This window comes from Rattus norvegicus, chromosome 3 (assembly GCF_021556685.1).
Source record: "Rattus norvegicus strain SHRSP/BbbUtx chromosome 3, alternate assembly SHRSP_T2T, whole genome shotgun sequence".
Classification (NCBI taxonomy): domain Eukaryota; kingdom Metazoa; phylum Chordata; class Mammalia; order Rodentia; family Muridae; genus Rattus; species Rattus norvegicus.
This window is the reverse complement of record NC_141536.1, coordinates 35288005-35300266: the sequence shown is the minus strand read 5'-3', so window position 1 is coordinate 35300266 and position 12262 is coordinate 35288005. Positions and strand designations below refer to the sequence as shown.

General features: G+C 40.6%; 1 protein-coding gene across 1 annotated transcript; it reads right to left on the bottom strand.

The window, feature by feature from the left end:
- Positions 1–1767: 1767 nt before the first annotated feature.
- On the bottom strand, positions 1768–2757 carry Tas2r134 (taste receptor, type 2, member 134). Its single transcript, NM_001013915.1, is given in 1 exon segment — positions 1768–2757. A coding segment is annotated over 1 exon segment (990 nt).
- Between the last annotated feature and the right edge of the window lie 9505 nt (positions 2758–12262).

Below are 12262 nucleotides of genomic sequence, written 5' to 3'. Positions count from 1 at the left end.
GAGCCATTCGTTTGAGCATGCACACTTAGTGCTGCCAATTCCTGTATTGCCTCTACGTTAATAGCATCTCACAGAGCTGAAAATTTTTCCTTTTCCTTTGCGTTCAGCTTACATTTTTTCAAATTCCATTCGACTGCTCTGATCAGAGTGCTATTTATACACCCGTTATTTAAATTCTAAGCCTCTGACTATGTTCTAGACATTTTCTGATATGGATTCCTACTTTCGTGCTATTGTGATTAGAAAACAGTCTTTTAAACGTATTGAGGCTTACTCTGAGGTCAGAAGATGAGACATTTTCTTCAGTGTTCCATGTATACATTAACTAGTGGATACATTCTGGTGTTGGGGAAGCTTTTCATAGGTAGGAGTTAAGTTAGCTTGGCCGACAGAATTTTTCAACCTCTGTATCATTACTGATTTGTTCTCTACTCATAAAAGCAGTTCTTTGGGAAAGAGTGTTAAGGGCTAACTGTAATTGAGTGCGCGCACTCATGTGCATGCGTGCCTGCGTGCGTGCGTGCGTGCGTGCGTGCGTGCGTGCGTGTGTGTGTGTGTGTGTGTGTGTGTGTGTATTACTCCCATCCTTTGACATATTGATCACTACAATATTATGAAAACAAAACCACACTTGTTTTGGTCTTGTTCCTTGTTTTGATAAATAGTTTAAGAGAACACGAAAATTCCAATGTTGTTCTTTCTTGTATAGTAGCCAGGATATACAAGGTGTTATCAGGTTCATCTTTCTTATTAATTACACACACATCTCGTTTTAATGATATATAAACCACAAATCTACAGTAAACTAGGAATTTACGGGAGAAGATAAAGGTATATAAAAATGGAGTTCCCGTATTTTTTTTCCTACTTCCAGGGACCATCATACACAATTTCCTGTTGGGGAACCACAAAACCTAGGTAACAGCACGTAGGTGTCTCTTTCAGGGAGACGGGTTATTAAAATGAAGTATTGTTGAAGATCTCCTTTGCTTTCATTTGCTTCCTGTTGGACGAAGCAACATTTCCATAACATACCACTCCTTTTAATTCAAGTCACCCAAGTATACAAAGGCATTGCTGGGACCCACCCTCAGTGGGACGGAGTTCACACGTGTGTGAGATGACGCTGATAGAGAGAGCTGCATGGTGGAATTAGTCTTAAGCGCTGCCCAGCAACGGGAGATTGGTGGAGACTGACAGAGAAAGCAAGGTAGGAAGAAATAAGGGGGGAAGGGGCTAGGAAGAGCCTGTTCTCTGGTGTCAAAAGAACATGGGACGGAAAGGAAGGACTCACAGGACAGTAACCAGAATCTGTACCATAGAGAGACAGAACTGAGATCAGAGCTGGCGTGAGGTGCTTGGTTGGTGTACCCCAGAAGGACAGTGTTGGGAAATCTATGCCTCTGAAACCAGACTTCAGTTTGCTCAGAGTCAGCTGACAGTGGCTACAGGTATTCAAAAGGAAGGACAAGCCAGTGATTTCAATGCTTGAAGAATATTGCTTAGAGACTCTGTGAGAGTCGGTCAGGCGAAACTGTCAGGTGAGGCCAATGTGGCTTGGCGCCCAGAGCAGAAAAGTAACCGTATTAGATGGAGCGAGAAAGAGAGAAGCAGAAATGTGGAAAAATAAACAGTGAGGCACGGGATGAGTGGAGAAGACTGAGCTGAGAGAGGGAGCTGTCAAACCTTATGAATTCCTGCCATGGGAGGCACTATTCATTAGGGAACAGGTTGTTGATACTGATACTTTGAGGGTGGAGCCACCCTTTAACCACGCCTCTTGTCTTGTGATCTGGCAACACAAAGGTCTGGGAACTTTATCTTGAGGGCCTTTCTCATCTTGGGGTTGCTTAGTGTCAGAATGGTGGAATGCAGTAGGATGCCCATGTAGGTTATCACTTCCCAGGCCCAGTGCCAGGAACTGTGGACATTCACGACTCGTGTAACAGATATCACAAGGAACAGGACATACGATGTATAGAAGACGAGGAAGAAGGCCAGCGACTTCAGAGCCATAGTGTGGGCCTGGGTGCTGTAATCGTGAGACCAGGGTCTGCGGTACCTCATGTGTTCCAGATGCCGGTAGAGTGAGAACATGAGCAAGATAACGGACAGCAGGAAGAGGAAGAACGGGATGATCCACATCAGCATTGCATGACAGCGAAAATAATACGCGTAGAAGGCTCTCGTTCTATAAGCAAGCGTGTAGTTCTCACAGGCGGTCATCTGAAAGGCGATTGTGTTTCCAGTGGCGGAGGAGACGGCCGACAGTCCACCAATGACCAGGGATCCCAGCAGTAACCTGGGCACAGACCGAGAAATTCTCCATTTTATCCAGAAGAAGATGGGGTGGGAGAACGAAGAGATCTTTACGCAGTAGAAGATGGCAAGCCAGGTGGTACACCAGAAATTGACAGTGTTGACGAAGTCCCAGAGGACAGAAAAATAGATCTTTTGGCTCCATAGCTTAACAAAGGTCAGGAAGTTGTTTACGATGGCTACTCCATGCAGGCAGAACCTGGAGGCAGCTAGGCAAGCCACAATCATGTCACCTGCAGGGAGTCCCTGGCTTCGTACCCATTCCCTGCCCAGCACAGTGGCCAAGAAGCCATTTTGCAGCAAAGCAACTAGAGACTGTATACAAAAGATGACCATGAAGATGAAGAAGAAAGACATCTTCTTTGGGGAGAATTTACTTAGACTGACTCCACTCTTACCGCCACGTCCTTGGACACATCCACGGAGAGAGAAGCGCATTTAGCCTATCACCTTGCTGAAACCTCTTCCTGGATTCATGCAAAAGCCCAGACACCAGTGAGGCTCAGGGTTACCGGGCTTGGGATGGGAATAGCTGCCCTCCCCTCTGGCATGGAAATCACTCTCAGTTCAATGACACTGGTGTGTCTCCTTGCAGACGATGCATTTGCCTGCTCTTCATCAGAGTGATGTGCAGGGAAATGTGAACAGGATCCAAGGGTGATCCAACACACCAACAGCCTGCACATCGCTACCTTTCTCATTTTAGTTGTAATGAAGTGTGTATTTATCATGTATATTAAATGAGTTTCACTGTAACACGGCCATGAATGCATACATGTCCCTCAAACTACCTCAGCCCCCTCTAGGTCAGCTTACCCTCTCTCGGAACCCATCAGTCAGTCCCAGCTTAGTCTGTTTTTATTTTAACTTAAATGGTTGAGAGAAAATATGATATACTTGGCTTTTTGTGTCTTGATTATAGGATTTATCTTATTTTTCCACAAATAGTATCACTTTATTTTGCCATTATGGTCCAGTGTGTGTGTGTGTATGTGTAAATCTATCTACCTCTCATCTGTTTGTCTATCATTTATCTGTCTGTCTGCCTATCATCATCTGTCTTCCTATATCTGTCATCTCTCTATATACCTACATGTTTTCTGTATCTGTTTATATCTGAACACTGAGACAGATTCTGAGGTTCAGCTATTGTAAATCATATGGAAATGAATATGTAAGGATCTGTTACCTAGGGTGACTTCATCTTTCTTCAATATAGTCCAGGAGTGGAATAGTTTGTTCCTGTGTTAGTCCTGTGTTTAGTTTTTAGAGACGCTATTGCGCTGATGTTCAGAGTTGTTGGATTAATTTGCATTTTCACTGCCAGTGTACAAGGTCTCTTTCTTGTATTCCATATTCAATCTTGCTTTTTATTGTTGTTTGCTTTCTTTTGGTAGCCATTATGATTAGGGTGAGATGGAGCCCCAGTGAAATGCTGATTGACATCTAGTTCTCACTACTGCATAATTAAATACACTTTCATTTCCTTTCAGTGGGTACCCTGAGCTTTACCTTACTGTAGGCACACTTTAAACAGCACTGCCTTAACATACAATATAGTAAACATAAAAATTTTCCTTTTCTAGCTTTTATGGACTGAGGTATTTTACTTCCATATATGCTGAAAATTCCGTAATTCTTAATTCTTTCTTTTGTATGCAGGTCCCTATACTAAGGCAGGCACAACTGATCCAGGTAGACATGAGTTGGCAAAGTCTGTCGATGCATTTTCCTCATTTTCTGCCATCTTTGCGACGCTCCCTGTGAAGAAACACTCAGAGTGGCTATTATTTTTGCTTTAAGCAGCCAGGGATATTCTAGCGATTTAAGGAACAGAGTTGTCTGGCATCACTAGGACAGTCACATGCTGAGTTCTCTTGTTTAGACTCGAGTTTCCTTTTGAGGTCATAGTAGCTAAATCAGCTAAAATATTTCAATTAAGATGAAATGATTTTACCAAGGATCAAACTATAAAGATACAAACTGACTACGATAGTGCTTGAAGCATCCCAAAGAACAGTCAAGCAGATTAACTGTATCAAAAGCAAATCCCAAGGTGCATGGATTTTAAACTTATCGAAAAGAGTTCTGAAAGGCTATGGGGGAGAAATGGACCTTTTATCAAAGCATGTTAGTACTTTAGCATCTATATTACGACCTACTTGACTTCATTCTCCAAAGTCTATTGTAATATTATATTTGTAGATGAAAGGCTTACGGTCTTCTGAAGAGCTAAATGGGGAATACATTTCCAGTTCCAAAGTATGAAAATATTTCTCAAGACTGAATGAAAAAGTTTAGAGGAAGCATCGACCATAAAGGGAAAAATGTGTTACTGAAATAGCTCAAAGATGTTATGACACACAAAATGTAAGACGTGCAGTGGACAAGCCACACGGAGCTGGCTAGTAAGAATACGTGGGGAGTTTGTGCAGAACGTTCATGAGAGTAAAACAGAGAATCCGAAAGGAAAACCAGCAAAATGATGAATGATAAATACATCCAGGAAGGAAAGAGGAAATTCAAAAAGCCCATTAAATATATACTGTTTAATACTATTGATGGCACAGCAAGAGTGAATTATTACTACAGTGAATACCAAGTCACAACCATAGAACAGCAAAATTAACTCTCTCTCTCTCTCTCTCTCTCTGTCTCTCTGTCTCTCTCTCTGTCTCTCTCTCTCTCTCTCTCTCTGTGTGTGTGTGTGTGTGTGTGTGTGAAGTTATGAAGTAATGAAAAGATGCATGTTGGTGGCAAAGGAAATCAGTACAGCTGTATTTTAAAACATTTTAGCAATCAATTAAACTGCATATGTTCACAAACAAAACAGGCAAAACTAAATTTTAGTCTTTAATGACCCGTCCAGCAGGTCCAGTTATTCAGGGTCCCAAAGAGGTGCTACCTGAGGGTCAAGCGGGGGAGAAAAGAAGGAGACCAAGCAAGGTTCTGTTGTCAAGGTCTCGTTTATTGAGAGGAATGTACAGCATTTAAAGCTCTGAAGCAGGAATTGAAGCAGGAACTGAAGCTTAGGGCAGGGGAGTACTGGGAAGTGCCCAAGGACATAAGGTGAATCATTGAACTGCAAGATATTCTCCTTAGACACCGAGGCAACAAACAGTCTTCCCAGGACAAGTTCTTTGAAAAGGTCAAGCCCTTCTCAGGAATCTGCTCAGGGCAGGGCTCTAGCTTTGCTTAGTTCGGATGTCCGGTCCCTGACACTTTAAGACAAAAACCTAAATGTAAAGCGAAACGTGAAAGTACCTATTCCTATAGGTAGGTAACCGAGAAGGTATTAGGTTGAGGAGATTTTTCTGTATTGCTGAGTCCTGGTCACACAGGCCTCAGTGTCTCTTATGTTTCCCTGTATGAGTAGATACTTTGCAAGTACTTGTATCAAAGTAAAAGTATCCAATAGCAAAAGAGGCACTTTAGAGGCACAGCTCTGTCTTTCTAGCCATTTCCACCCCACCCCACCCCACCCCACCCCACCCCACCCCACCCCACCCCCAGAAACTGAAAGCAGGTGGGTGAGCCAGTGGTGGGACTGGTCCTTCTCACTGAGGCCTCCTCGACGCTTTTGGAGTTTTATTATAGAATGTGCATTCTATCCCAACATGCTTGTGTATGTTACATATTTGCATCAGTACAGAAGGGATCAAAGCTTTCTTCATTGTTTGACACTTGACAACCTTGCTATCAATGTGATTGGTCTTCACCAATCTTACTGCCATACTTTTCAGTATTTGATACACTTTTCAGTAACTGCACATCTTTTAAAGCAGACTTATTATACATTTGTACTTCTTTTATGACCTGTTCTTGTATACTCTGTTCTCATATTTCTATAGCGTACAGTTGCTCTTTTTTAATATAAATGTTGAAATAGCAACTTATTATAGATGTTGAACAGCAAAACTCTACTGAAAATATTGCCAATGGTTAGATTTCTCCTTTCTACTATTTAGATTTGGTTGTAGAGCCTTTTTTCAAATAGCTTAAATCTTTTAAATTGTCAGTTTGGGTTTTTTTTTTTTTAATGCTTTTTGTTTTGACTTTTAAAAATAAATTTGCGAACTCCAAGTTCATGCAAAACCATTCTGTATTCACTGCTACTATTTCAAAATGTAGTTTTAAGGTCTGTAAGGCTTTTGGTTGTTGTTGTTCTTATCGTGTGGGTTCCTGTTGCTCACTGAAGTCAGGACAGGACACTGGATCCCTTGGAATTGGAGTTCCAAACAGCTGTGAGCTGTCTTGTTCTGGGTAGTGGGAATTAAACCCAGGTCTCATGGAAGAACAGCCAGTGCTCTCAATGGCTGAGCCATCTTACCAGCCTTGGAGGTTTATAATTTTATTAACTTGTAATAAAAATGTTTACATTATGTTATCAAAAGAGCAATGTCCAGCTATTCAATTCAAGGATTTCTAATTGAATAATACATTTTTCCTCTACTGTTGCTTTGAATATTCTTCTAAAGTATGCATTAAATTTAGTTTCCTCTTTTCCTTCCTCCCCTCTTTCCTCTCTTCCTCATCTCTATTTCCATTCTCCCCCACTCTGCTCTCTCTCTCTCTGTGGTACACACACACACACACACACACACACACACACACACACACAGTATATTGTATTTTCTAAATAATCTAGTAGAGTCTCTCTGGAGCTAACAAGGAGTGGAAATCACTCAGAAATCATGGAAGATGGAAGGCAGAAGGTAGGGAGTGAGCTAAGAGAATGTGATGCACATTGACAAAGCTATATTAAAAAAATAAGCAGAACAGGCAAAAGGTTCCAATATTTATTTTTTCATTTCCTGTCAATGTTGATTTTTACTTTCAATTTCTTCTTTATTATTGCGAAAGAGAATCATTCCTTTGAAAGTCCGTGGTATGTGTGTATTGAACACAGCACGGTTGGCACAAATACCCCTTTCTGAACGTCCTTGTTTACACTGCTGGGGCTCACTTATTAACAATTTTCTCATTTTGCAGATGTGGACTAGTTGGGGGAGATAAAGTTGGCATAGTTGAAGCAGATTATTACTTGAATTATTCCCTGTGGCATTAGCTTTCTTTGGATGAGCTCTTCATTTGCATATTTCCTCCTGGGAGTCACTTTTGACCCATCCTGTGTGGACCATCTGGGAGGGAAGCTTCATTAGTCAGCTACTGAAAAACATGGAGAAACTGAGAGCAAAGGAACATGGAAGGAAATCACCTGTGAGTCTCCACTAATCTGGCCCAGACTGAAGAATATTTCTACACAGATGTACACTGAGCCTGCTGTTAGGAAAATAGTACCCTATCTTTAGAGTTGTTTTCCTCATCCTTACCTGCAACACACATGCACGTATACACCACACACACACACACACACACACACACACACACACACACACACACACACACACAGAGGATCCCTAGTTTCTGCATATACTTTAAAATATTCTAAATATTAATAGTGTAAATATAATAAGAATGTATTTGGAATGAAGAACTATAGGTATTGTAGCATAAGTTCATGGCCTTGTCTAAATGTTACCTTATACATAGTTAATTCTAGTTTTCAGTGGGTATTAAAGATATTCTTAGAAACTATGTTTTACTGAAGTCTGCCATGTTACTTAATCCAGTAAGACCTAAGAATGACTTCAAGGAAGATTAGATGAAAAAACACAGATGTGAATAATGATGTCAAAACCTGTAGGAATTTCTGTGAAATTGTATGAGGAAAGATGGAAATATTGTTTTAAATTTTCCTTATTCCAAAACTATTCCTGACCTTTCTCTCTTTTCCTATGAGTGTATAATGTTTGTATTGCTTTTAGTTATACTCATGCAGCTTTAGAGTCTTAGATTTTTGTCTCGAAAACGTTTTATGACTGGTGAATATTTGTTGAAAATGTTTGCATTTTGTTTTATTTTTGCAGTATTGGGGATTGAATCTCTGATCTTGCACATGCTACTCAAGGGCTGTACCACTGACCTATATCACTAGTTTAAAGGAAAACAGTGGTGTTTCTATTTCAGTCTGCTAATACTTCTATTGCTGCTAATGGTGTTGCAGATAATTAATTATAGAATGCAAGCCCATCGTCACACCAGTCAATTTCTGGCATTTCTTCTTGATTGTTTCATGGGTCCCTTCCATGAGCTTGTCTTCCAACCAAGGCACAAAAATCTAAACCACTTGAGGTCCGAGATGCTAGCATCACTTGAACCTCTTCAGTATCTCTGCGTTATGTACATTGTGGTAAAACTACTAAGGTCCTGAGATAATTTTTATTTGTTACTCTTTTCGCGATAGAGTTTTTGTGTGTTTTCTTGCCCTTTTCTCTGAGATGAATCACTGTCTACTTTAACCTTGCTGCTGACTTTCTGTTCCCATTGTAGGTGGTGCCAACCTCCCTGTTGGATGGCCACAGTAGACTAGCTTCAGAACACTTGCATTTCCCAGCAGGAAGTACAACTGCTTGTGCTGATCCAATGACATGGATTGAGACCTCAAAGACAGTAAGACCCAGAAGTCCTCAAGTGCACAGGCTCATGTGTGCCTTGTGATACAGACTTCAGCTATTTCTGTCAGTTTCTCTTGAACATTGTGTCACTGAAACAAAGATGAGTTCACTCCACATTCTACTTTGGATTATCATTTGCTTGCTTTGTGAATAGATTCTGTCTTTTCCATGGAACCAGCTCTGGATGTCCCCTACCTCAGAATTCACTTCCACATCCCAGGAGCAGTGTCTCAACACCCACCAAACAACAGCCTGGGATAAGCACGTTCAAACTTCCCACATGTCCTGCCTCCCCGAGCAGTGGAGTCCTGCGGCAGAGTGGCCATGAGATCTATAACCCTACATCATGTGATTCTTCATGTCTTTTTAGTCAGCCATACTTAAGGTATAATCTGTAACTCCTTGGTATCAAATGCTGTTGTGATTCTAGTATGAAAAAAGGAAGGACACAAATAACTATTATATACTTTAAGACCATTTTAATAGCAGTTTTAAATTTGTAGAAGAATTAAAAGGAAGGAATAGCACAGGTATAATCCTCCAGATTGTTAATATTGCCCACTTGAATGTTAGAATTTATAAATCTGTATTGGTCAGTCTTAATTACTAAAAGTCCACAGTTTACAATAGGATCCATCCATTCTTGGCATCATATATTTAATCCATTTAAAAATGCATAATGACATATATTTATCCCTTTTAGTCTCATCTAGAGTATTTTTACTGAATGGTTAGCAGCTTAAAACAGGAACCTCAAAGGAGCTCAGAAACTTCTGACTCAGTATACCCATTGAACATACCTGCCTGACAAGCAAGCCAACAAGCAAGAGAGAGCTGAGAGATTCCCGAAGGGAAGGTCCACGTGCTGAAGAACATCTCACATTAGTTGGCTTTGAAACTACAAAGGACAAATTAACAGATAAACTTACATTGCCTAAAATTCCCCCTTTTGTCATTAAAGAATCCCCCAAACCTGCTGTGTCTAGGTGCAGAGTCTCTACACAAATGGAGGGATCTTTGCTCTTGGTTGTCTGGCTAAGGACCATTTGCTTCTGTGGAGATCAGTCTCCTCTTATTTTCACATTGCTTCCATCAGTCCTTATCTAACATGTACCGCCATTAAAGCCCACAGTTTTCTAACTTGTTTCTCCCTCCACTCAACCTTAGCGAACCTAGTCTTTTTACTGTTACCAAGTAAGTTTTGGCTTTTCTGAACCATCATATAAATGAAACACACCGCCTTGGAAGGTTAGTTTCTTTCACTTAATATTATGACTTTAAGGTTCTTCCACAACTTTCAATGACTTCATTTATTTGTAGCACTGTGTGGTGTACCACAGTATGTCTATTCACCTTCCAAGTTTAGGCATTTATGAATAAAGGCACTGTGAACATCAGAGTGCAAGCTTTACGTAAACACCTAGTGTCTTAGCTATTTTTCTATTGCTATCACAGAACACCATGTGATATGTAGTGATGTCTCATGGTTATTTTAATTTGCAGTTCCTTGATTATGTGACAAGAAGTATCTTTTTTAGATGTCTGCTTATCATCTACAGGTCTTGTTAACTAAAGTTGTTAAGATAAAGATCTGAGTTTGGACACCAGCATTCATGACAAAAACAAGCTACGGTTGTAGACAACACTTGTATTCTCAGCACCGGGAGACAGAGTTTAGTCAGATCCCTGGGGTCACTGGCAACTGGCTTAGTGTAGTTTGTGAGCCCAGTCTTGTTCATAAACCTTAAATTCTAATGAAGGACTCTATCTCAATAAAACAAGGTGGATGGCTTCTGAGGAGTGACATCTGGGGTTGATCTCTGGGATTGATCTCTAGGCCCCACATGTAGGTACACATGCAGGTACACACAGGCACATATACATGCAGAAGAGAATTCTTTGTGTATTTTGGAAAGCAGTGCTTTACCACACTTGCCTTTGGGATGTATTTTCTTCTAGTTTGCAAGCTGTCTTTTCAGTCTCTTGATGTTAGCTTTCACAGAACAGAAAGTTCCTTAACTTCAGTGAAGTTCACTCATTAATTCTTTCTTTCATGGATCGTGCATTTGATGTTGTATATAAAAAGTCAGCACCATACTCAGAGTCCCCAGGCTTGTTCCTGTGTCACACTGAGCCTAGTTTTAAAGGCTTCTCTGGAAGACTTGCCACAAGCTGTTGTGACTTCTGCCAGGTAGGCTGGAAAATACCTCTGAGAAGGCATTCAGTATAAGGTTTCTGAAACAGAGAGGAAGGGAGGATGCTCGCTGTGGGGGACTCTTGGTCAATGTGCATCCTGCATATGTATGAGGTTCATTCTCCTGTAGCTTCAGGGAGATTGCAAGCACCTGCCTTGCCCTCCTGAGCCTTAGTGTGAGTGATGCAAACATCTGAGAAGTCTGGATATATCAGTCAGCTGAGGAAGAGCATTTTCTAATTTGCTTCATGCTCTCCCCTTCCTTGCCCTATGAATAATTTTTAAATTTGAAGCTTTAAAAATATAACAAAGATAAAAATAAATGAAAAGCCTGTTCACTCACCAACGCCATATTTTGTTCTTCTGGCTTTTACAACAAACATCTCATAAACATTCCCCAGTATGGCTAACACTTCTGAGTCTGTATTCTTAAAGTATTTTTTCTGTGTTCATCTTAAATTTGCAAATTTAGGGGCAGATTAATGCAGTGGTGGGCTAAAGCAAGTGAAATTACCTCATGTTTTTAGAATTTAAAGAAAGATTGTTTGATGTTTGTTATTCTTTGCCATGCTGTTTGGTTGGTCATTAAAAGCCTATCTGCTTCAACCAAGGGGTGTTTCCTGCCTTTGTCAGACACAAAACAAACATCTCTTTGTTTAGTGATCACAGCTCTAAATTTTTTCCTGTCAGATGAATCCACCAACTTGATAATCGAAGACGTCTTCACATTAACAGTATCTACAAAGCCGGAGGGGAACACAGCCTGCTCAGGAACATTTGCTCTCTGGGCTTGGTTGTGCGGTTGCCACAGCGACAAAAACGCTGCTTTCTCTGTGTCTCATTCACTGGGGAAGAGGAATTCTTAAGGTGATAGGTCTATAAAACTGACAGAGCAACACTCTGCTTTTCTATTCGCACTTTCCTCCCCTGTGCTTAGACTCAAGGAGGACTTTTCATTGTAAATATCCAGGTAGGTGGGGAATGGATAGCTGAAATTTTATACCCTGATGATTAATTACAGATTGCAGAGCAAACTAATCTATAATTATGATTTCTTCCTGGATTTTGACACCCATTTATACTTTGACTGGAGCCAGTGTCAGGAAACCTTGTTGCTGCGTCTGTCATAAAGGGAACATGGGAAATTTATGTTATACACACACCAATTTAAAAGTAGCAATTAGAATGAAATCACATTAGTCCGACTCTTTGATAAAATTTAAGTGGATAT